The following is a 20,381-nucleotide window of genomic DNA, read 5'->3' on the forward strand; positions in this document are numbered from 1 at the left end:
TTAATCTGGTAGATTTTCCAGTTTTCTAGCCTCAAAAATCAAACTCCAGCCACCAGAGAATAAGCCAGTAAAAGAGGCAGGACTGTGCATTTGTCTCATGAGAGGTATTAGGTAAGTTGCGGGGGATTCCTTAGTTTTTTCTTGTTCGTTACGCTCCTAAAAGTCTACCTCCCATGGGTATTTGTGGGGCCAGCTTTCTCGGTCTCACACCCCACACACCCTTTCAGTACACTGCTGCACTCTTCCTTCTGGACACAGCGGCACAGAATGACTCTCCTGAGTTAGATGCTCCTTCAGGCAGGTTTGACAGACAACAACCCTGCCTCTCTCAGGTTTCTCTTGCTGTTCTTACTCCTAGCCTGCCTGATCCATTTCATTTAAGGACATTCAAAGAGCTGCCGCTTTCCTCTCTCCCCAAACTTGTCTTTTTTTTTTTTTTTTCTCCACTTTTTTTTTTTTTTTTTTTTTTTTTGGGACAGAGAGAGACAGAGCATGAACGGGGGAGGGGCAGAGAGAGAGGGAGACACAGAATCGGAAACAGGCTCCAGGCTCCGAGCCATCAGCCCAGAGCCTGACGCGGGGCTCGAACTCATGGACCACGAGATCGTGACCTGGCTGAAGTCGGACGCTTAACCGACTGCGCCACCCAGGCGCCCCAGCCCAAACTTGTCTTTTAGGAGAGGTTCCTCCCCAACTCCCTTGAACCTTTAGCTGAGCCTTGAAAATTGCTTCTCAGTCTGCCATCTTGGGTGATATTTCCAATGAATACCTACTCTGACATCATGATCTGAAGCTGAAGAGGCAAAAGATTTTGCTTCTAAGGAGCCCCGCCACCTGGCGTAAGAGTTCCTCCCCTAGGAGATTATGTATGTAATTTTATTTTCAACAAGTCTATCTAACCTAGTGTCCTAAGACTTTACCAGAATCACTAAGGTTGCTTTTTCTGATGCAGATTCCTAGACCCCACCTAGACTCATTAAATTAGACTTCATAATTGACAGACCCTAAGAGTCTCCATTTTTACCTTGATTCTTTACACCTCTATTGCAACAAAGGGCTTAGACTGAAAGCCTAGACCAGTTTCACCAAAGGATGGGTTAAGTAGGGTGGAAAAAGTGGGTTTTGGAGTCTCCTGATGTCGGAACTCTGTACTTATAAAGTTGTTGGCTGGCTCAGGCAAAAGAAATCGGGCAGCCACCTTCACACGAATCCTGATGTGGCACCAAGTGCAGCCTCAGAGGTCCAGCCACACAGCTCCCTCTCGGCCATCCCAGCTCCTGATAAATAGGTTCCTGGGCCAGAAGTGTGTCTACTAGCTTTCCTGGCCTCAGCCCCTACACAAGTTGCAAAGGGCAGTTTCCATTGTAGCACAGGCTCCTGGGATCCTATCGACTCTGTCTCTAAATTGAGGGCTAGAGGGAAGAAATGAGTAAGGAGCTCATCCATTCAACCACACTCTTTTTTTTTTTTTTTCCCATAAAAGAGGTGGTGGAAAGGAGGAAGGGGTATATGGGAACTCTGTACTTTCTACTCAACTTTGCTGTGAACCCTTTGAAGCTGCTCTAAAAATAAAGTCTTTCTACACACACACACACACACACACACACACACACAAAGGGGATGCTGGTTTCCGGAGCAAAGAAAGTGAGGGTATGATGGGAAACCATTTGGGCGCAGTACAGAAGGTGTAGAATGATGGCTTGGTAAGCCTAGAAATCCTATAGGACCTTTAGTATAGAATAGAATAGAATAGAATAGAATAGAATAGAATAGAATAGAATAGAATAGAATAGAATAGAATTAGAATAGAATAGAATAGAATAGAATAACACTTAGTATAGAATAACACTTCCTATGCTCTGGCCATTTCCTTCGACTATTAGCATTTTAGCCTCAACACAGTCATGGCATCATCATCTCTGGTTTCAGAGCCCTGAGGTTCAGACTCGGTGATTTGCCCAGGGTCACCTAGCTAATGAGTGAGTAGCCCTGCCCGAAGTCACACACACATACTCTGACCTCATGCCCCTGGCTCCCCTCCACCACTGCTGCCTCTCGCTTTACTGGTACTTTATCTCAGAGGCAAGGGAGCTCTCAGAGGGCCACGTGCTGGCCCAACCTAAAAATAGCTCCCATTTATCAAGCACTTCGCTCTACTCTGCTAAGCACTTTGCACAGATTACCTCTTCTAATCCTCACAACCACCCTATGGGCATTACCGTCTCCATTTTACAGATGAGGAAACAGACCTGAGAGAGACTGTGATGTGTGGCAAGTCGCACAAGCTAGTTGGTGATGGAGCCAAAAGTGAGTCCAGGTAGTCCAGCTCCAGAGGGCAGACTCTACCTTCCCCACCACTAGGGGGGTGGCGGAGGGGATGGGGACAGACCCTGAAAAGGGCGAGTTGACAAGACTTTACAGCTCCCTGAACACGGCACAGAGAGAGGGGCCGTTAAAGGTGAAAGGTGTGCGTGTGAACCGCTGAGCCTGCTAAGCCAGGAGCCCCATTGTATGATCTGTGTGCGGGGCCAGGGGAGCTGTTTGAAGCTCAAAGCCTACCACACCCACCCCCACCCCACCCCCGGGCTGTGTGAGCGGGCCACCTCAGTCCTCTTGCGGCTATTCTGGGCTGCTGTCTGATCTCCCTCTCTTCCCCAGCCCCTACTTCAGCCCTTCTGCTGGGAGTAGCCGGGTGGGGAAAGGCCAGGCCAGTTACATAAGCCCATGGCTGGGACCCCGGAGGCCAGGCTGGAGAGCAGGTGCTTAGCCCCTCCCTCACCACCAACAGTGAAAATCTCCCTCTGGAGCCCAGCCTCCAGGCAGCCCAGCATGGAGGCAGCCACAGCTCCGGAGGTGGCCTCCTCAGGATCCACACTGAAGGTGAAAGAAATGAGCCCAGCGGATGCAGAAGGACCCCCAGCTTCACCTCAACAGGAGGCCGGCAGCCCCATTCCCCAGCTCCTGTCCCCTATAGAAGGTGACCCGTGGGGTTGGGAAGGGTGGGGCGGCTGGGTGGTAGGAGTTGGGGAGGATATCCCTCACCCCCTGACTGTACCTCCTCAGGTTTGTGCAGAGGGAAGCTTCATGGGATTGGTGCCTAGGGTGGGGGAGCATTCATTGGAGCCCCCACCCCTTTGCTTGGTGGATTCTTACTTGCTGCTCATGTGTCTTTGCTAGGTTTGTGCTTTTTAGCTGAGAAGCCAGGGGATGGTGTATTTGACGCTTTCCAGTGACTAAAACTGATCTGTTTATATTTTTACCTTTAATAACATGTCTGTCCCAGGGACTGAGGACCTGATATATACTAACGCCAGCCAGGAAGGGATTGAGGGGTGAGATGGTGGCCGTCTGGCTTAGAAGAGGGCAGTGAAAAGCTTACAGCAACTGAGAAGCTGGTGGTGAACGGTCCATGACACTCTGCCTCTCCCTTGGCAGTGCCACAGGTCCAGAACCTACCCCAACACCCCAGCTGGCTCCCATGGAAAATCCCAGCCTCTCAGGGTCTGAGCTCCATGGAAGCAGAGCCCATCCAGGAGAAGCATTTGGCCTCCCTTCCACAGTGGTCTCTCTGAGCCCCTAAGCGAAGAGGCACTTTTGAGCCAGGAGGTGGTGGGCGCCCCTTCCAGTCCCAGGTTCCCTGCCAGCAGCCCAGCCACCCACTCCCCAGCTGCCCCTGGCTGAGGCCTCTGTCATGTTCACCTGGGCTGTCACCCACGGTGCCTGGCTTGGCCGACCAGAGGTGGAAGGCAGGAGCCAGGCGTTTCCCGTCTCATGTGCAGTAACCGGCAGAAGGAACCACGGGGGCTGCCTCAAACATTTAAGACAGTTACCTGCACAAAGTCTCTACTTTTGGCCCCTCGACATCTTAAGTGCAGGGGATGCAGAGACCACAAACAAGAAACGCATGAAACCCGAGGGTAGGGAGCGGTAGGAGAAGACGCTGTGACCTAGACTCAATTCCCAGGCTGCCTCCAGCAGCTTTGTGCCCTTGGACAAGCTAACCAACTACTCAGTTTCAATTTCCTCTCTGTAAAATGGTAATTACTAGTGTCTACCTAGTAGGGGGTTAGGAGGACTGTTGAGGTGACCCTAAGTACCTGGGAAGAGGCCAAATGACAATGTGAGTAGATAATAAAATATTTCCAAGTTAGGGGTGAAGACAGAGTTCTACCTGCAAACAGGGTTGAGTAGGGAAAGCTGGCTGCCACTCGTCATCCTCACGGGAGGCGCTGGGTTTCCAGGAGCTGTTTCAATGTCACAGGGAGAGAGCCGGCTGAGTTCCTTCCATTGAAAAAGAAGAGGTAGGGGAGCAGAGTTATTGTGAGCACACTAGGCTGGGATGGTCTTGAGACAGAAAACCATTTCTTCCGTAAGGATCCAGAGAATAAGCGACACAGGCAGAGAGAGAGTGAGAGCCGGGACTGCTGACTCCCAACTCGGCTGGTCTCCCTCCATAAGACCCTGGGGGAGGTCATCATCGGTTTCGCCACGCTCCTCCCTCTGGCTGTGAGTGGGCACTCTGGGCCGTCGCTCCTGACAGCCCCCGGCCAGCCCCAAGTGCAGCCTCACCACCCCCCGCGCCAGCAGCTCCACTCATTAGCATCCCAGAGGTCAGTGAAGGTAAGCAGTGCTTGTGATAGTTTGCAAAATATGTTTGCATCTGTTATCTGCTTAGAGAGGACAGGGTCCTAGCTCTGTCCTGTGACCCTAGGAAAGTCATTGCACCTCTCTGGGCTTCCATTTTTTCATCTGTAAATTGAAGGATGACCTTTTGATGGCTGTGGACCCCTAGGAAAATCTGATGAAATCTGTAGAATCTTATCCCAGGAAAAATGCTTAGAAAATGTTCAGGGGGCCCACAGAACCCCTGAAGCCCATTCAAAGGTCTTTCAGGGTGCCATGGACCCAGCCTAGATGGTCCCTATGTTCCCGTGAGCTCTAAGGTCTTTTTCTTCCTCTTAACCCCTCCTGTACCTCACGGGGAGCACTGCTGGACCCGGAGGAGCACTGCAGCGAGCGTGCGTGTGCACAGGAAACGGAGCAGGCACCAGGGGCAGACATGCATTTGCAACGTCAAAATAAATTGTAACTGGCCAACATGAGCTTTTAGTCAGGAAAGCCTGCTATGTGGCTACAAGATGAGCAGACATAGGCGGCCGGCACTGGGAAACAAGTTTCCATCTCCCCTTAGCACTGTACGGAGGCACTGGGTCCTGCAGGCAGTGCTGGGTGGGAGGCTGGGGGGCAGACTGTACCCCTGCCATGGAGAAGAGGAGACCCTGAGACCCAGAGGAAGGGCCCAGCTGCTGCTTTCAGAATAACTGCATCTCTTTTCAATCCAAACTCTTCTGTGTCTTCCAGCCTTGGGAAGCTGGAGCCCATGCCTGGGAGCAACCTCCTGTTCCTTCTTTCTTCTTCCTGCTTTCCTCCATCCTTCCTATCTTCTTTCTTCCTCCTACAAATATTTCTTTTATGCCTATCATGTGCCACACACTGCTAAAGAAATAAAAATAGGCAAAAATAACTCCCCTTGTGGAGATTACATCCTAGTGTAAGGAGATAGATAATAAATAAATAAAATATGTAAGATGTCAGATGTGATAAACGCTGTGCCGAAAAATGAAGCAGAGAGGGAGGGCACAAAGTGCTGGGGGTGGGAAACATGTCGGCAGTTTTAAACAGGATATTCAGTGAAGGTCCCGTTAATTAGGTGCTATTTGAGCAGCAACTGAAAGGAGATGAGAGAACAATGCATGCAGATACTTGGAGGGAATGTCTTCCATGCAGAGAGAACAGTCTGTGCAAAGGCTCTGAGGCAGGAGTGTGTGCCTTATGGGTTGGGGCCACTGGGCCTGTGGCAGCGTGAGGAAGAGAACGGTAGATTTGCCGGCAGAGAGGTAGCAGGACGCTTGTGAAGACTGGTTCAACTCTGAGACTGGTGGGCAGCCTGGGCAGGGTTTTAAGTGAGAAACTGACATGGTCAGCTATAGGCTTTAAGGATTCTTCTAGCTGCTGAGCTAAGAATAGGCTGTAGGCAGGCCTGAGACACTAGCAAGATCATCAACTAAGGATGAGGACGAGGGAGAAGGTATGGAGGTTTTAGAAGAGGGAGGTACCCAATAGTCACCTGGGAGAATAGGAGGCAGAGTGGACTAGAACTGCCAGGGGCCATTTGGAGTTAGTAGTCTCTGCTCATGGCCATCAGCTTACCGTCAGCCTCGCTTGTGTTTTTCCCCAGCGTGCGGATGTGGGCACTGAGTGGGTGGAAAGCATGTCACTGGGGTTGGCCATTGCTAGGAGAGTGCAGTGGAGAAAAAGAGGAGTAAGGAATTTGAGTGGGGACACAAGGGAGGGAGTGTAATGACTGGAATCTAAGGTGGGTGGGAGAGAGAGTGGTAACAGAGAGGGTGACAGGGAGTGAAGGGGTAGGAAGACAGGGGACCAGAGGTCTCAGTGGTGCTGACGGATGGCTGGTAGCTGGAGCGGCAGAAGGGGAGCACTCTAGGGGCAGAGGCTGTGCTCGTCGGGGTTTGCCGGTTGATGTAACAAAGAGGCCTCAGAACTGAAGGCTCAAAAACAATAGATGTTTATTTCTATGAAAAACCTTCTGTTTCTATTTATTTCTATTAAAAACCGTTCTCCATGCAATGATTCCAGGACCCAGGCCTCTTCCCTCTTGTGGCTCTGCTGTGCCTCAGGGCCCTGTACTCAGCCACGCGGCTGCAGCTAGCAGAAGAGGATGTAGAGAACGCATTTCTTGAAGGCCTTGGCTCAGAAGTGATTCTCATCATTTCCACTTGCACTTCATTGGCAAGAGCTAGTCTGATGGTCCTATAGCGAGGGGGCCAGGGCAGCCCCTTCCCAGAAGGTGCTACACTGTGGAAGAGACAGTATGCATTTGGGCAGGCAGTTAGCCACCCTCTGTCGTAGAGGTGAGGAGAGAGTGAGGCGCTTGAAATTCAGATTACAGGGGCTGCAGTTACTCAGCTAGAGAATGGCGAAAGGAACCAGGGCCTAGAGCCAGAGAGGACGACAGTGCTGGAAGAGGGGTGGGCATAGACGTGAGGGGCCCTGCAGGGACTGGAAGCGGGGGCGGGAGATCACGAAGATCTGGAACTGCACTGGAGACAGTGGCCGTCACACAGCAAGCGTGATGGGGAGGATCACCCCAAAGGAAGGGTGGCAGATCTTCTCAGACAGCAGTTGCCTGTTTCTATGTCCTTCTGTTTTTTCCTGACCTTAGTTTCACCGTCTTCAAGAAGGTGACACTCCTGTCCCACAAGGTACTTCAGAAGTCACCCTTCCTGTGACTTCCTCCAGGCAAGTTTCTAATAAGGCCAAGTCCACAGCCTGTTTCAAAGCCATCGCTCACCTTGTGCATTTGCCCTGTATGGGTAGCCATTCACTCACACAGGCCCGAGCACACACACACACATGCGCATACTCTCACCCCCTTACACACATTCATGCACACACACACTCTATCTCTCACACTTGCACACACACACACACACACAGCTCCCTCCCTTCTTTCGATGTGTCTGTCTTGTTCCTTCACTCTCCAGGCCATAAGTAATAACATCAGTGTGAACTACATGGCACTTCAGGAATTGCTGGAGGACAGGCTTTAACTGTGTCAAGGGAAATTTTGAGAGAATATGAACATCTGTTTCCCCATGAGCACAGAATAAGGAAATGGGCATAAACTTCAGCAGAATGAAATTAGGGTAGAATTAAGAGGAAATTTCTAATCAAGAGGAGTCAAGATCTTTGGACTTTAAGTAGTCTCCTTCTCTGTTCATTTTATTTTATTTTATTTTATTTTTTAATTAAATTTTTTTTTAACGTTTATTTATTTTTGAGACAGAGAGAGACAGAGCATGAACGGGGGAGGGTCAGAGAGAGGGAGACACAGAATCTGAAACAGGCTCCAGGCTCTGAGCTGTCAGCACAGAGCCTGATGCGGGGCTTGAACTCACGGACCACAAGATCATGACCTGAGCCGAAGTCGGCAGCTTAACCGACTGAGTCACCCAGGCGCCCCTCTCTGTTCATTTTAAAGAAAGAATTAGACCACATTCTGTCTGAGGGAAAGACGACCCCACAGGTCAGAAGCCAATGTCTCTCAAAGGACTTTTTGTTTTCAAAATGCCTTTTCCCCTACACTCCATGAAGGGAGAAAACCAAATTGTGGCTGTCTCAAACTTGGTCTTAGAAAACCTAGGTTGTGGGGCATCTGGGTGACTCAGTAGGCTGAATGTCCAACTTCGGCTCATGTCATGATCTCACTGCTTGTGAGTTCGAGCCCCATATCGGGCTCTGTGCTGACTGCTCAGAGCCTGGAGCCTGCTTCAGATTCTGTGTGTCCCTCTCTCTCTCTCTGCCCCTCCCCTGCTTGCTCGCTGTCTCTCAAAAATAAACATTTAAAAAATTTAAAAAGAAAGAAAGAAAACCTAGGTTGTGCTTTAGGGCTCTAGTCTTTGGCTCACATCCCTCCTGGCATCTGAGGAGGAGAAAGACCTTGGGCTTCAGGGAAAACCCATGTTTCCCCAAGGTCGGTACAATTAACACCTCTCTTGACTGCAGATGTGTGAAAAGAGATGCCCCAAATGAGCCCTCCAATTAACATTCTTAGCAAAGGGCGAGGGCCCAGGTTGAGCTGGGAAGGAGTGTGCCCCTGCCTGGGCACCTGCAGCTGCCACACTGTCTCCTGCCACCTCCTGCACTGTCAGCTGCTTTTGCCCAAGCCTGTCCTCCTTCCTCCCCACCCCACCCCCCCCCCCCACTGTGGTCTGGGAGCCTGCTGAGAGCAGAATCCTCACCTACTAAGCCTCAGATTCAGAGCATTCTACTAACTTAACTTTGTCCCCTATCAACTCACGTCTTGTCAGGGAATCCCACTTACAAACAAAGAACTGGCACAGGTGCCCCCCAGGGAGGAAGAGACTGCCATGCTAGCTGTGGGCCCTTCTCCTCTGTCTCTGCCTCCGCTGGGATCCCTTCTGGACTCTGGGCCATTCTGCTCATCTTCCTCCAAATACCACCATCTTTAAAAAAAGATTTTTTTAAATGTGTATTTATTTTTGAGAGAGAGAGAGAGGCAGACTGCAAGCAGGGGAGGGGCAGAGTAAGAGGGAGACACAGAATCTGAAGCAGGCTCCAGGCTCCGAGCTGTCAGCACAGAGCCTGATGCGAGGCTCAAACCCACAAGCCATGAGATCATGACCTGAGCCGAAGTCAGACACTTAACCGACTGAGCCACCCAGGAGCCCCATGAATACCACCATCTTAATTTATGTTCCACATAAAATTATTTCTGTAATTGTTCTCCTTAGTTCAGGTGAACCAATGCTAACATCTTCCAAAGTATCTCTCTAAGAAACAAGAGAAACACTAAGTGGGCACAAATAGATCAGTGGGCATGCACCCCTCTATAGAAGCCCATTCCCCACCTGAGCTCTAAGCAGAGCAAAACTCAGACAACATATCTTCCAGGTGTGATGGCTGGTCTCCTCGCCTCAACCTTTTCAATTCTTGAGGGTATCCCTCTGCCTTCCCCTCTTTGCTGCCTCCTCCTAAGAGCAAGATCACTGTCAGAGCCCTGACAAGGTGCGCAGGCCCAGGTGGACAGTGGAGGGCAGGTAAGGGGGCAGGTATGCTGTGCTCAGAGAACAGGCCCTTTGGACATACATTTCTAGATGGAGAGGCAGCACAACTTCACAAGTGTGTTTCTCTCTCCGAGCCCTTTCCTGTCTTCTTGATCCTGGCGCTCATCAAGCTCCCTCTGCATATGCAGGGGACAGCAGAGCCAGCTTCTCTCCAGCCCTCTCTCCAGCAAGTGTGAAGGGCTATTTCCTCATCCAACAGTGGGGAACCAAGCCCAACAAGATGAGGTTTTGACCCTCCTTTTCAACTGCCACCCTCTTTTTTTCACAAAACCCTTAAGTCATATCCGCTCGTTCTCAACTCCTTGGTCGCTTGCCGAGAGGGCCACAGGAGAGAACACATCACACAAATGCTTCTTCTGTGTTTCGTGCCCCGCCCCCTTCCAAACCGCCAAAGTCGAACAGAGGGCAACCAGAGAAGTGTCGCCCAGCCGCCTGGGGCTCCATCGCTGTCGCCGCATTCTTACTGGGGCGCCAGGCCCTGAGCAACACAGGCAGGCCAGCCGCTCAGAGCACCTGAGGAGGCCCCGTGTCACTTCGTTCCTGCTTTTGCCAGGGGCAGGGGTGGGTGAGGTGCAGTCTAAGAAGCACAGCCCAGGAGGAAACATAAGCCACACAGTGAAAAAGGAAACTAGATAAATAAAAATGGACAGTGTGCGCTATCTGTGTTTATATTTATTTCCAAAGGCAAAAGTGATCTCGGGGTGGTGACAGGGCAGACCATGGGAAGGAGGTTCCTGCTCTCTAAACAGTGGGCTACAAACTGATGTGTAGGAAGAACACAGTAGAACCCCTACGTACTGTATTTTAAATTTCACCATTCAAAAGTTTGCATTGCATAATGTACATATTTAAACAGTTCAATTTGTAAGTGAACACACAGACCGTGGAGTGGAGTGCTCAGGAATGTATCGTGGGGAAATGTTACGTTATCAGAAAGTTTACAGCCCACTATCACGCAGTGGTGCTGTTTGCCTCGGTAGTGACCTGGATGAGGCTTTTTACGACTCCACGAAAGAATTGTGCAGAGAGGCCGGGCAGGTAGTGAGGAATGAGGCGCTGTCACATCCCACTTTTGACAACAGCAACAGGCGACTGTCTGCCTGAGGAAGAAGGAGACAGGAGCTCCGAGAAAGCTAGAAAATGGTGCAGTCTCAGCCAGGCCCCCAAGGGAACCAGGTGGGATGTTTGCACTTTCTCAGCCGAGGCAGCCCAAGACATCCGGAGAGGAAAGCGGTCACACCTGGTCGTCTTCCAAACCTCACACTCAGCACTTTTCCTGAGCGTCTCCTGCCTCCATCCTGGAAGCCAAGGGACATAAACTAATCCCTCGACTCACTGGAACAGGCCTGGAACATCAAGGAGCAGGAGGGGTGGCCTAGTTTTCCCAGATTCCCAGAGTCTGTTGGTACAAAGCGATCCTCCACCAACTGGAAGAGCACCCCCAGGTGTCCAAGCAGCATAGCCACACAGAGGAAGGGACCCAGACACCAGCTCCCTCTTCAGTGACGTCAGTGCTGTCCCGGTGGGTCCAGGGTGTTGACTCTGCCTGCAGAGTGGAAAACTTTCTCCTCCAGTGTGGCCTCAAACTGGGAAGCAGGGCTGACGCTTGGAGGTCCAGACTAACATTGAAAGTGGCTTTGATAAATGGAGTGCTGTTGAGGACAAATGCAGAAATGGGGTAGAAAGGCAAACCCCACAGGCTGGACCAGTCTGTGCACAAACAGAAAAAGGAAATCTCGGTTAATGAAGAGTCAGTAGCTGAGCATTACAAATTAAAAGAAGTAAGCGTCAGGCTCACATTCCAGTGCTTTCTGCCAAGACCTGAATGCTCTCCAGAGGATATTTCAGCCAATCACTCATCCCAAAATTCCAGCGAGACGAAGGGAGCAATCTTCCCATCCCCTAGGAGAGGACTGATTTGCCGAGCACCTGGGGCGTCTGCCCATGGAGCACAGCCGGGTGCAGTGTTCCACCTCCTCTGAGCTCTGTGCCTACACTACAGGAGGCTCACCACCCACTGTTCTCTCTCCTTCTATCATTCAGAGCACCCCAAGATCTGGCTACCTCGAGCCCTGAGGCAGACCTATATCCGGAAGGTCGGAGACACCGTGAACCTACTAATCCCATTCCAGGTAAGCATGCTGGCCCCGAGCTGACTCCGTGTTGGGTCCGGACCGGGACCAGGCCAGGGTGTTGATCTGGAAACAGATACTGAGAGTCCTGCTAGCAGTAGGGAAGTTGTCCTGGCCTGGAGTGGACGGGGCCAAGTCACCAGAAGTCTGGGACAGAACGACTCTTCCCTCTGCACTCCTGAGGGGGGATGGGGTGGGGCGTGGCCCCACATGACCCACTGAGGCTAACCTCTGCCCCTTGGTCAGCAGAGGTCTGGGAGCTCTCAGTTTGGAGGGTTCTCGGGAGTTTAGACAGCTATTGTTAGCCCCAGCTGCCTCGGGTGATCTAAACTCTCAGAGGGCGGGAGACTCAAAGCCAAACCCCTTCCTTCCTCCACATCCTTTCAGCTGTTGCTGAAAGATGCAGGTCCCCTGGGACAGTGTGCGAACTTCTAACTCAAGGCATTCACAGTTGCAAGTCCAGTCACCATGTGGACCTGGGGTGGATCTGGTCCCCACTGCAGCAGGGAGGGTCACGAGGTCTCTTGGGGCTGCTCAGCGCCTTACTCCCATTTCTCAGGGCAAACCCAAACCTCAAGCCACCTGGACACATGATGGCTGTGCCTTGGATGCCAGCCGTGTGAGTGTGCGCAATGGGGAGCGGGACTCCATCCTCTTCATCCGAGAAGCCCAACGTGCTGACTCAGGTCGCTACCAGCTCAGCGTGCGGCTGGGCGAGCTGGAGGCCACTGCCACCATTGACATCCTGGTGATCGGTACAGTAGGGGGAGTGGGAGCGAGTTGGTCCTCAGGCTAGAGGAGCCATCACAGACAGCTGGGGAGGCCAGGGTGACTCCCCACACCGAGTGTGGGGCACAGTGGTGGGTGAGGGGGGGCATACCTGAGCAGAGAAGGGGAAGGGCACCCCTGAAGTGATTCCCATGCATATGTGAGCCGTACCCCGCCCACTGCCATGCTTGGCCCTTTCAGAGAGGCCAGGCCCTCCTCAGAGTATCAAGTTGGTGGATGTTTGGGGCTCCAATGCTACTCTGGAGTGGACACCTCCCCAAGACACAGGCAACACGGCACTCCTCGGATACACCGTGCAGAAGGCTGACACAAAATCTGGGGTGAGGCGCAGCTAGGGAGGGAGTGGGGAGGGAGCAATCACACGTTCTGGAATGGGGCTCTGCTACCTCCATGCGGTGAGCCGAGGTGGAGTGAGTTCACAAAACAGGCATCTCATTCACGGCATCTTCTTGGGCCCCCAAAGCTGTGGTTCACGGTGCTGGAACGTTATCACCGCACCAGCTTCACAGTCTCCAACCTCATCGTGGGCAACTCCTATGCATTTCGAGTCTTTGCTGAGAACCAGTGCGGGCTCAGTGAGACAGCCCCCATCACTGCTGACCTTGCCCACATCCAGAAAGCAGGTGGGGCGCAGAGACTCGGAGCTGGGAAGGGTGGAGGGTGGAGAGTTGAAGAAGGGTGGGGGATCTCAGGCACTACAGCAGGGCCCTTCTCGGTCTCCTCAGCTACCCTTCGCAAGACTGGGGGGTTTGCACAGCGAGATTTCTCTGAAGCCCCAAAGTTCACCCAGCCTCTGGCAGACTGCACCACGGTCATGGGCTATGACACCCAGCTCTTCTGCTGCGTCCGCGCCTCTCCCAAGGTAAGCAGGAGTTCTGCATGGTGGCCGTACTGTGCTGCTCCCTGCTCCTGCCCTCACCTCCGCTACGTGGGAGATTATTCTAAAACATGTGTTCCCATCACCATCGCCCGCCTCTTCCACCGCAGGTTACGTAGGTTAGGAACAGCTAGGGCACTTAGAGTCCAAGACGGGCTGACGTGGATGATGTTTCCAGTTTTCCTTTTAGTGTCTGCTCCTCTTCTGCGAAGATCACTTGCCAATCTGCTGGCAGTTGGGCATGAGCTTCAAGTTGTCTCTCTGGCAGAGGTGATGGAGTCCCGCTGGTTTCTCCTTAGTCACCCACCACGCCTCACCTGCTCAGGGCCATATGCCTACCAGCTGTCTAGAGTTGAGGCCATAACCCTGAGCAAGTCTACTTCCGATCTAGTCACTACTTCTGTACACTACACCGCATAAAACATCACTAACAACCTTACCAAGGGGGCGCCTGGGTGGCTTAGTCAGTAAGCATCTGACTTCAGCTCAGGTCATGATCTCGCGGTTCGTGAATTCGAGCCCCACATCAGGCTCTGTGCTGACAGCTCGGAGCCTGGAGCCTGCTTCGGATTCCGTGTCTCCCTCTCTCTCTGTCCATCCCCTGAGCAGAGACACTCTCTCTCTCTCTCTCTCTCTCAAGAATAAATAAACATTAAAATAAAATTTTAAAAAACCTAACAACCTTACCAAGTACCTTTTGCATAGGAGTCCTGGGCCAGAGTACTACATCTCAGAAAGAGGGTATCAATAAGCCCACTCTAGAAACTACTTTGTAACCAGAAGGGACAACACTGACTCCCTAGCCAACAGTGGGAACAGAATATGAATGATTCAACAACAAACATACAAAAAGAGGGGATTCTGAGGCCCGGTGCTTGGGAAGGGGAAAGAACAGAAGGTCCTACCTTTTTTCTACTCAGGAATACTTGATGAACAAGGCAAGGTTTCAGGTGCTCATTTCAACCAACAGAAGGAGCCTGGGAGGATTTTGAGGATACCAGTAAGGGAACCCCTCTCCCAATGTAAGGAATAGGGAACTTTCTCACCACTCCCATGCTGGCCCCCTCACCTTTATCTTGCAGCCAAAGATCATCTGGCTGAAGAACAAGATGGATATCCAAGGCAACCCCAAGTACCGAGCCCTCACTCACCTGGGAATCTGCTCTCTCGAAATCCGCAAGCCCGGTCCCTTTGATGGGGGCATCTACACCTGCAAGGCAGTTAACCCCCTGGGGGAGGCATCTGTGGACTGTCGGGTGGATGTGAGAGGTAAGGGCAGAACTCATACCCTCTCTCCACAGCTGGAAAATTCAGGGGCAGAGCCACAAGCCTGCATGGAGAAGGGCTTGGTTGGCTTCCCCTTCACGTGCTCTCGGCACTGGGCACCGTCATCATCAGGATGTATTTGAAGGGCCGTTTTTATTATCCAATATCTTATTTCTCTCCAGCATAATTCTGTAATATAGAAAGAATGGCTATTTCCATTCTGCAAAGGAGAAACCTGAAGCACAAGGTGGTGATCAGCTCCCCCCAAGATTCCCAGTATTGGTTAAGTGAGGAGTCGGCACTGTGGTGGAAAGAGCCCAAGCCTTTCCTTACTCAGACCGTTTTTCTTTTATACAGTCTTCGGCCCAGTCCAGGAAGCAGAGAGAGAGAGAATCCCAAGCAGGCTCCAGGCTCAGCGCAAAGCCCCTTGTGGGACTTGATCTCAGGATCATGAGATCATGACCTGAACCCAAATCAAGAATCAGACACTTAACCAGCTGAGCTGCCCAGGCACCGCCCCCCCCATACCTCTTTTAAAGTATTCATTCATTTATCTCTGCCTGTCACCTTGTTCAGATCTCCATCACTGCATTTAACATATTGTTACATAAGTGCCCATTTACTGATTTGTTTCTCATTTAACCCATGAGCACTGTGAGGGCAGGTACAGCCTGATTCACACTTGTCCCCCGGTGATGAGCCCAGTTTCTGACACAGTGGGCACTCTCTAAGTGTGCACAGCATGAATCAGGAATGAATGGGCCATTACATGCCCTATTCTTCCCCATGTGTGGACTCCTAATTACATAATGGACTCTCAAAAAACATGAGAAGTATATCCCTTCCCAATGCTCCACAAGAAGGTTTCCCAGAAATTTAGGGGCACCTGGGTGGCTCAGTCGGCTAAGCGTCCGACTTCAGCTCAGGTCACGATCTCACAATTTGTGGGTTTGAGCCCCGTGTCGGGCTCTGTGCTGACAGCTCAGAGCCTGGAGCCTGTTTCAGATTCTGTGTCTCCCTCTCTCTGACCCACCCCGTTCATGCTCTATCTCTCTCTGTCTCAAAAATAAATAAACATTAAAAAAATTTAAAAAAAAAAAAGAAGGTTTCCCAGAAATTTCTGAGATGCTAACTCTGAGAAATGTCTGAATTCTTGCAGCTCCTCACTGAGGCTTCCAAAGAAGATTAGGGCAACTCTGACAAAGGTAAGGAGAGGGACTGGGCTTCTGAATAGAGCATTTTGTATTTACAGTTAGTGTTGAATCTGTTAGTGTTAGTTAGGAACACATATCTGTATACAGAATACAGATCTGAATACATATCTGTATTCCTAACTAAGCCTTTCGACCATGCAGTCATTGATAACTACTTTCCTTTTAACCACTTTTTTTTGTAAGCTAATACTATCATCTCCATGGAAGGACTTTACCATAGTTGGTACTACTTTTGCCACGTCCTCTTTCTGTACTCAAAGTGATGATAGGTATTAAATCTAATGGTCCTCTGGAAAGGAGTGATAGCATCTATCCAAGTGTAAGGGGGCTCAGTGAAGGGAGGTGGGCAGGTGCTATAAGAAAAGGCATCAAGGGAACAGCCAGTAGAGTAGAGGAGTAGAGGTGGGTCACCACCACCAAGCGGCAGCAGCGTGGAAAAAGAGACAGGAAGCTGCTCCTGCTAACTGTTTCTACCGCCGTGTCATAAGCATGGTAAGAAACAGATTCATTTGCTTGTTTTTTACTTTGAAGTTTGTGGACTCCTTCCCTTCTGAGAGAAGAAAACCACCATTATCATCATAGGTCAGTAATAATTGAACATGCGGGTATGTGGTCCCAAGCAGCACATTACTGGCAAAGGACAACTCAGATCATCGTTTAAAATTTGATAGCTTCTTCAGATTCTAAATCACTCACAGTAGAAATGCTGTGCACGAACTAATGAGTGGGGTGAAAGAGCAGCTCATGGGAGAATTAGGGAGAACCAGTTCCCAATGTCTCCTGGGACTTGCAGTTCCTGGCTGATGAAAACAGAATGAACACCATCCCAGATGCCATTTATTTGAGCCCATCATTGATACAGATCAAATGGAAACCCTCAGGGACGCATTAAAAGTCCACATTTCTCAAGAGAGCTCTCTCTGCCAGTTGGCTTGCAAAGATAGCTCTCTGGCCATGCCTTAGTTCCCTCTCTGTGTTAATGTTATATTGTGTCGGGACTTGCCCTGTTACCTCTCTCTCAGCCAGCACACAGCAACAAAGCAGGGTAAGGAGAGAATTCATAGCACGGGACCCAGGGACCGTGAGGAGAATTGCCTCAGCGTCTTGGGTGTGCACTGGTTGTTTGCTGTTAGAGCCACAACATACCTTCTCTTTTCTGTGCCTCCAGGAAGCCTGACTGTGGGGAGATTGTGTCCTTAAGCAGCTCCAGCACAACATCTGCTTTGGACTAATCTAAATAAACGTGTGGATCCTCAGTGCAGAAGTGTCCATCTGTTTGAGCCTTTCTATATGGGAAAACCATTTAGAAAGTTGGAATCCGTTTTTTAAAATTGTTTGTCTGTTTATTGAGAGAGAGTGTGTATGTGCAGATAGGGGAGGGGCAGAGAGAGAGAAAGAGAGAGAATCTCAAGCAGGCTCCGCACTGTCAGCAGAGAACCCGGCATGGGGCTCACTATCACCAATCATGAGATCATGACCTGAGCTGAAATCAAGAGTTAGACACTTAACTGACTGAGCCACCCAGGTGCCCCCTCCTCTTTCTTCTTATATCCACATTCTCTTCCACAGAGGTTTCTAACACTGTCCTTTTGTTTAGAGTCTATGACAGAGCTAAGTTCAACTCTATCCTGTGCCTGGTGCTGAAAGAGGTGCTGAACATGACTTGGTCTCTTCCTCTCTGATCTTTCCAGTATAAGTTGGAAAAGAGGATGCACATCCATCACAGAGATGCAGACAGCAGAACACACATATACGTACATAGCTAATTAAAGACGAAGCACTAAGACTTGAGGGCTGGGAGACACTGAAGAAATTGGAGCAGAGTCTCACTAAGCCTTGGGGAAAGAATAAAGGTGAGGTGCTCTTGCTTACATGTTTGCTTTCATTCTCATAACAAGTAAGATATTAAAGCCATTCTGTAATGGAATCTGCAAAAGACAGCAACAGTTCCCCCCATCTTGGCTAGCAAAGGGCATCGTGCTCTTCCCAAAGAGTTGGGGTCTGTTCCCCTCCCCTCGCATCTGGGCTGACCATGTGACCTGCTTTAACCAAAAGAATGTAGTGGAGGTGATGCTGTGCCAGTCTGGGCCTAGACCTTAAGAGGTCTAGTAGTTGAATCTCAGGACAGATTTCCAAATTATGAGAGGCCGCATGCAGGACAACCCAGCATCCCAGCTGACAGCCAGCACCATAGCCCTAGATACATGTGGCTGCCTGAGACCTTTCAGCGCTAGTCAAGTCCAATCCACTGGGACTGGAGTAGAGAGGTCATGGAGTAGAGACAGGTCCTCCTGGCATGACTGTCTGTAAAATCAAACTGTAAAATCATGAGATCTGGTGTTTTGAGCCCTAAATACTAGGGTGGTTTGTTACACAGTAGCACGTAACTGAAATAGTCTTCTCGACATCAGACACTGAACGTCAGGCTTTATCACTTTTAATCTCTATTTTCCAAATGGGGAAGTTGAAGTTCATAAGCTGCTCCAAGTCACGAAGCTGGTAAATTAGCAGAGCTAGGATTGGAACCAGGTCTGCCTGACTTCAAGCTTTCTCTCTTTCCTCTCATCTCTTTCACCCAAGCGACGCTCAACTGTAGCAGGTCTGGGGGGTGGGATCATGGGTTGTAAGAAAGAAAAGACCGCTAGGAGGCAGTAAATCTTAGGCAAGGCTTTGAAGAGGAGGAGGGTGTGTTTCGGCTGAGAAAACTGAGACAGGCTTTTCTGTTCACACCAAAGGTCTATTTTCAGCTGAGGCAAATGTCTATTCCAGCCTTTCTCAACTGGAACACTATGAGAATGCCCCAATGCCCCCCAAGACATCCATTATATGTCATGATTAACTTTTTCCACGCATCCAGAATGTCACTAGTTATGTAGCATCTTGGGAAAACTGAGAAACTAGCCACACAAATTATTTGTACGGTCAAATGCCCTTGCGGGACCCCTTGCTGCAACTGCCAGGTTGGGGAGAGAGGGGGACCAGAGTCCAGAGCCAGCTAGTCGGGGACACAATGGCCAGGAGGCCTCCCTTCAGCTGAAGCAGGGCCGGGGTCAGGAAGGAGTGGAATACACCCAGCTACAATGCCCTAAGGATCAGTTAGACCTCTGGCCTCAGCCCACGGCCCCACGCCTCTGCTATCAAAGTACTCAAGGTTCCTATACGCTGAACCTTCACGGTGAAGGAATAAAATCTTCACGCTGAACAAGACTTCCAGTCATAGTTAATCTTCCCACATTCAAGAAGAACTGTACTGGAATCCTTAATTTTGTCATTTATGCCCTCAACACTAGGGAGTTCCTTCTGAAGTAAGGTCTACCACGTGCCAGGGAGGGGGTGTAATCTCTTCATTAATTCGTCTATTCACTATTTATCCAAAATCTTGAACATCTGTTCATAGATGTCATTTTAGGGGTTGGGCTGAGGGGGACAAATAATTCCCAGGTTAGTGGCCTTAGGCTGAGTAAAGAATTCTTGTGCCTGAAATCTATATTTTCTGGTTTTGTTGTTATTCTGATGGAGGAGAAAGTAGTTCAATTGCTTTTTTTCTGGTACTGCAACAGCTTTCAAAATCATAACTGGGTGACAGGAAATTGGAGATGAGTTTCCATAGGAGGAACTAACTTCCAATTTGCTACAACTACGTCCCCACTCACCTGAGGTTGGGAAGAAGCAAGGGCGGGGTTTCCCCAGTCAGGCTGCTCCTCAGCCCAGCAGGAATGCAGTTAATGAGCAGCTTCTTTCCCTTCATTCTTCACTTTGCCACCACTTGCCTGGAGAGAGGGAAACTACTGGCTCTGGTCTTCCCACCTCCACAGAACTTGAATCCTACAAACAACCAAAATTCCACCCTCACCAACAAGCCTACAGAAAACCAGGCAATCCTCTTCTCCCAGTTCTTCTTCACACAAGCCTGCAAGTTCTGGGCCACCACCCCCCGCCCTTTGCCTTAGCACCCCCACTAAACCCCAAGGCTCCTTTGCTTGCTGGGGCATTTCTTACAGTAACATCTCGTGCCTGCAAACCTCATCACCTCCGCTTCACAGCTAAAAACTAGAAAGTAAACCAAAAAAAAAAAAAAAAAAGCCTCTAAATAGCCAAAAGAATGGTCATAAACTCTGGAGACTAAAGTTCTCCAGCCATTGTTTTAAATTTTTAGAACATTTCTAAGAAGCCCTGTTAACTGGTGGCCCCAGTCTATTCACAGGCAACACTTGGAAACAACAAAAAGATCTCTAATAAGTAGGCTTACGCACTTCACAAACACAGCTTTTAGTTTAGAGGTAGCAAGTTACAAACACCCTTCAAAAGCCCCTAAGGCACAAGGTATAAACTTGACTCTGGTAGTTCTAGCCATGAAACCATGACTGACGGTCAGGGTTCTTGCTCTGCAGATAAGCGAGAGGTCAAATACACTCAAGCCTGCCTGCCTTGTGAC

The 20,381-nt window shown here is 50.2% G+C and overlaps 1 protein-coding gene and 1 long non-coding RNA gene across 8 annotated transcripts in view; one reads left to right on the top strand and one right to left on the bottom strand.

The window, feature by feature from the left end:
* On the top strand, positions 1–19,606 carry MYBPHL (myosin binding protein H like). 6 transcript variants are annotated; one of them, XM_058716307.1, is made up of 11 exons: positions 1–111; positions 2,236–2,317; positions 2,789–2,977; positions 11,712–11,800; positions 12,360–12,555; positions 12,770–12,909; positions 13,053–13,212; positions 13,315–13,451; positions 14,549–14,735; positions 15,892–15,937; positions 17,115–17,210. In XM_058716307.1, the coding sequence occupies exons 2-10, from the start codon at positions 2,296–2,298 to the stop codon at positions 15,900–15,902; spliced, it is 1,131 nt and encodes a 376-aa protein (XP_058572290.1). In that variant the 5' UTR covers positions 1–111; positions 2,236–2,295; the 3' UTR covers positions 15,903–15,937; positions 17,115–17,210. The 6 variants fall into 6 exon arrangements, 5 of the variants coding, with proteins under 5 accessions (XP_058572290.1, XP_058572289.1, XP_058572288.1 ...); XM_058716306.1 differs by having other exon boundaries at positions 2,236–2,307; XR_009257879.1 differs by lacking the exon at positions 1–111 and adding an exon at positions 16,478–16,528 and having other exon boundaries at positions 1,844–2,977.
* LOC131504250 (uncharacterized) overlaps positions 10,326–20,381 on the bottom strand; it is an 11,244-nt gene continuing 1,188 nt past the window's right edge. The window contains exons 1-3 of one of the 2 annotated variants that reach the window (XR_009257880.1): positions 19,600–19,697; positions 14,618–14,921; positions 10,326–11,378 (exon numbers count right to left, since the gene is read on the bottom strand). This is a non-coding gene — a long non-coding RNA (uncharacterized LOC131504250). Of the gene's footprint in view, positions 11,379–14,617; positions 14,922–19,599; positions 19,772–20,381 lie in introns of those variants that run through there. The other variant, XR_009257881.1, reaches the window with a different exon arrangement.

The sequence above is a fragment of the Neofelis nebulosa genome, chromosome 2 (genome assembly GCF_028018385.1).
Source record: "Neofelis nebulosa isolate mNeoNeb1 chromosome 2, mNeoNeb1.pri, whole genome shotgun sequence".
Lineage (NCBI taxonomy): Eukaryota > Metazoa > Chordata > Mammalia > Carnivora > Felidae > Neofelis > Neofelis nebulosa.

Coding starts and splice junctions, on each gene's coding strand:
- MYBPHL (XM_058716303.1), top strand. CDS start 2,725: ATGGCTGGGACCCCGGAGGCCAGGCTGGAGAGCAGGTGCTTAGCCCCT. Junction 12,910..13,052: donor AGGCTGACACAAAATCTGGG/GTGAGGCGCAGC, acceptor GGGCCCCCAAAG/CTGTGGTTCACGGTGCTGGA. Junction 13,452..14,548: donor GCGTCCGCGCCTCTCCCAAG/GTAAGCAGGAGT, acceptor TTTATCTTGCAG/CCAAAGATCATCTGGCTGAA.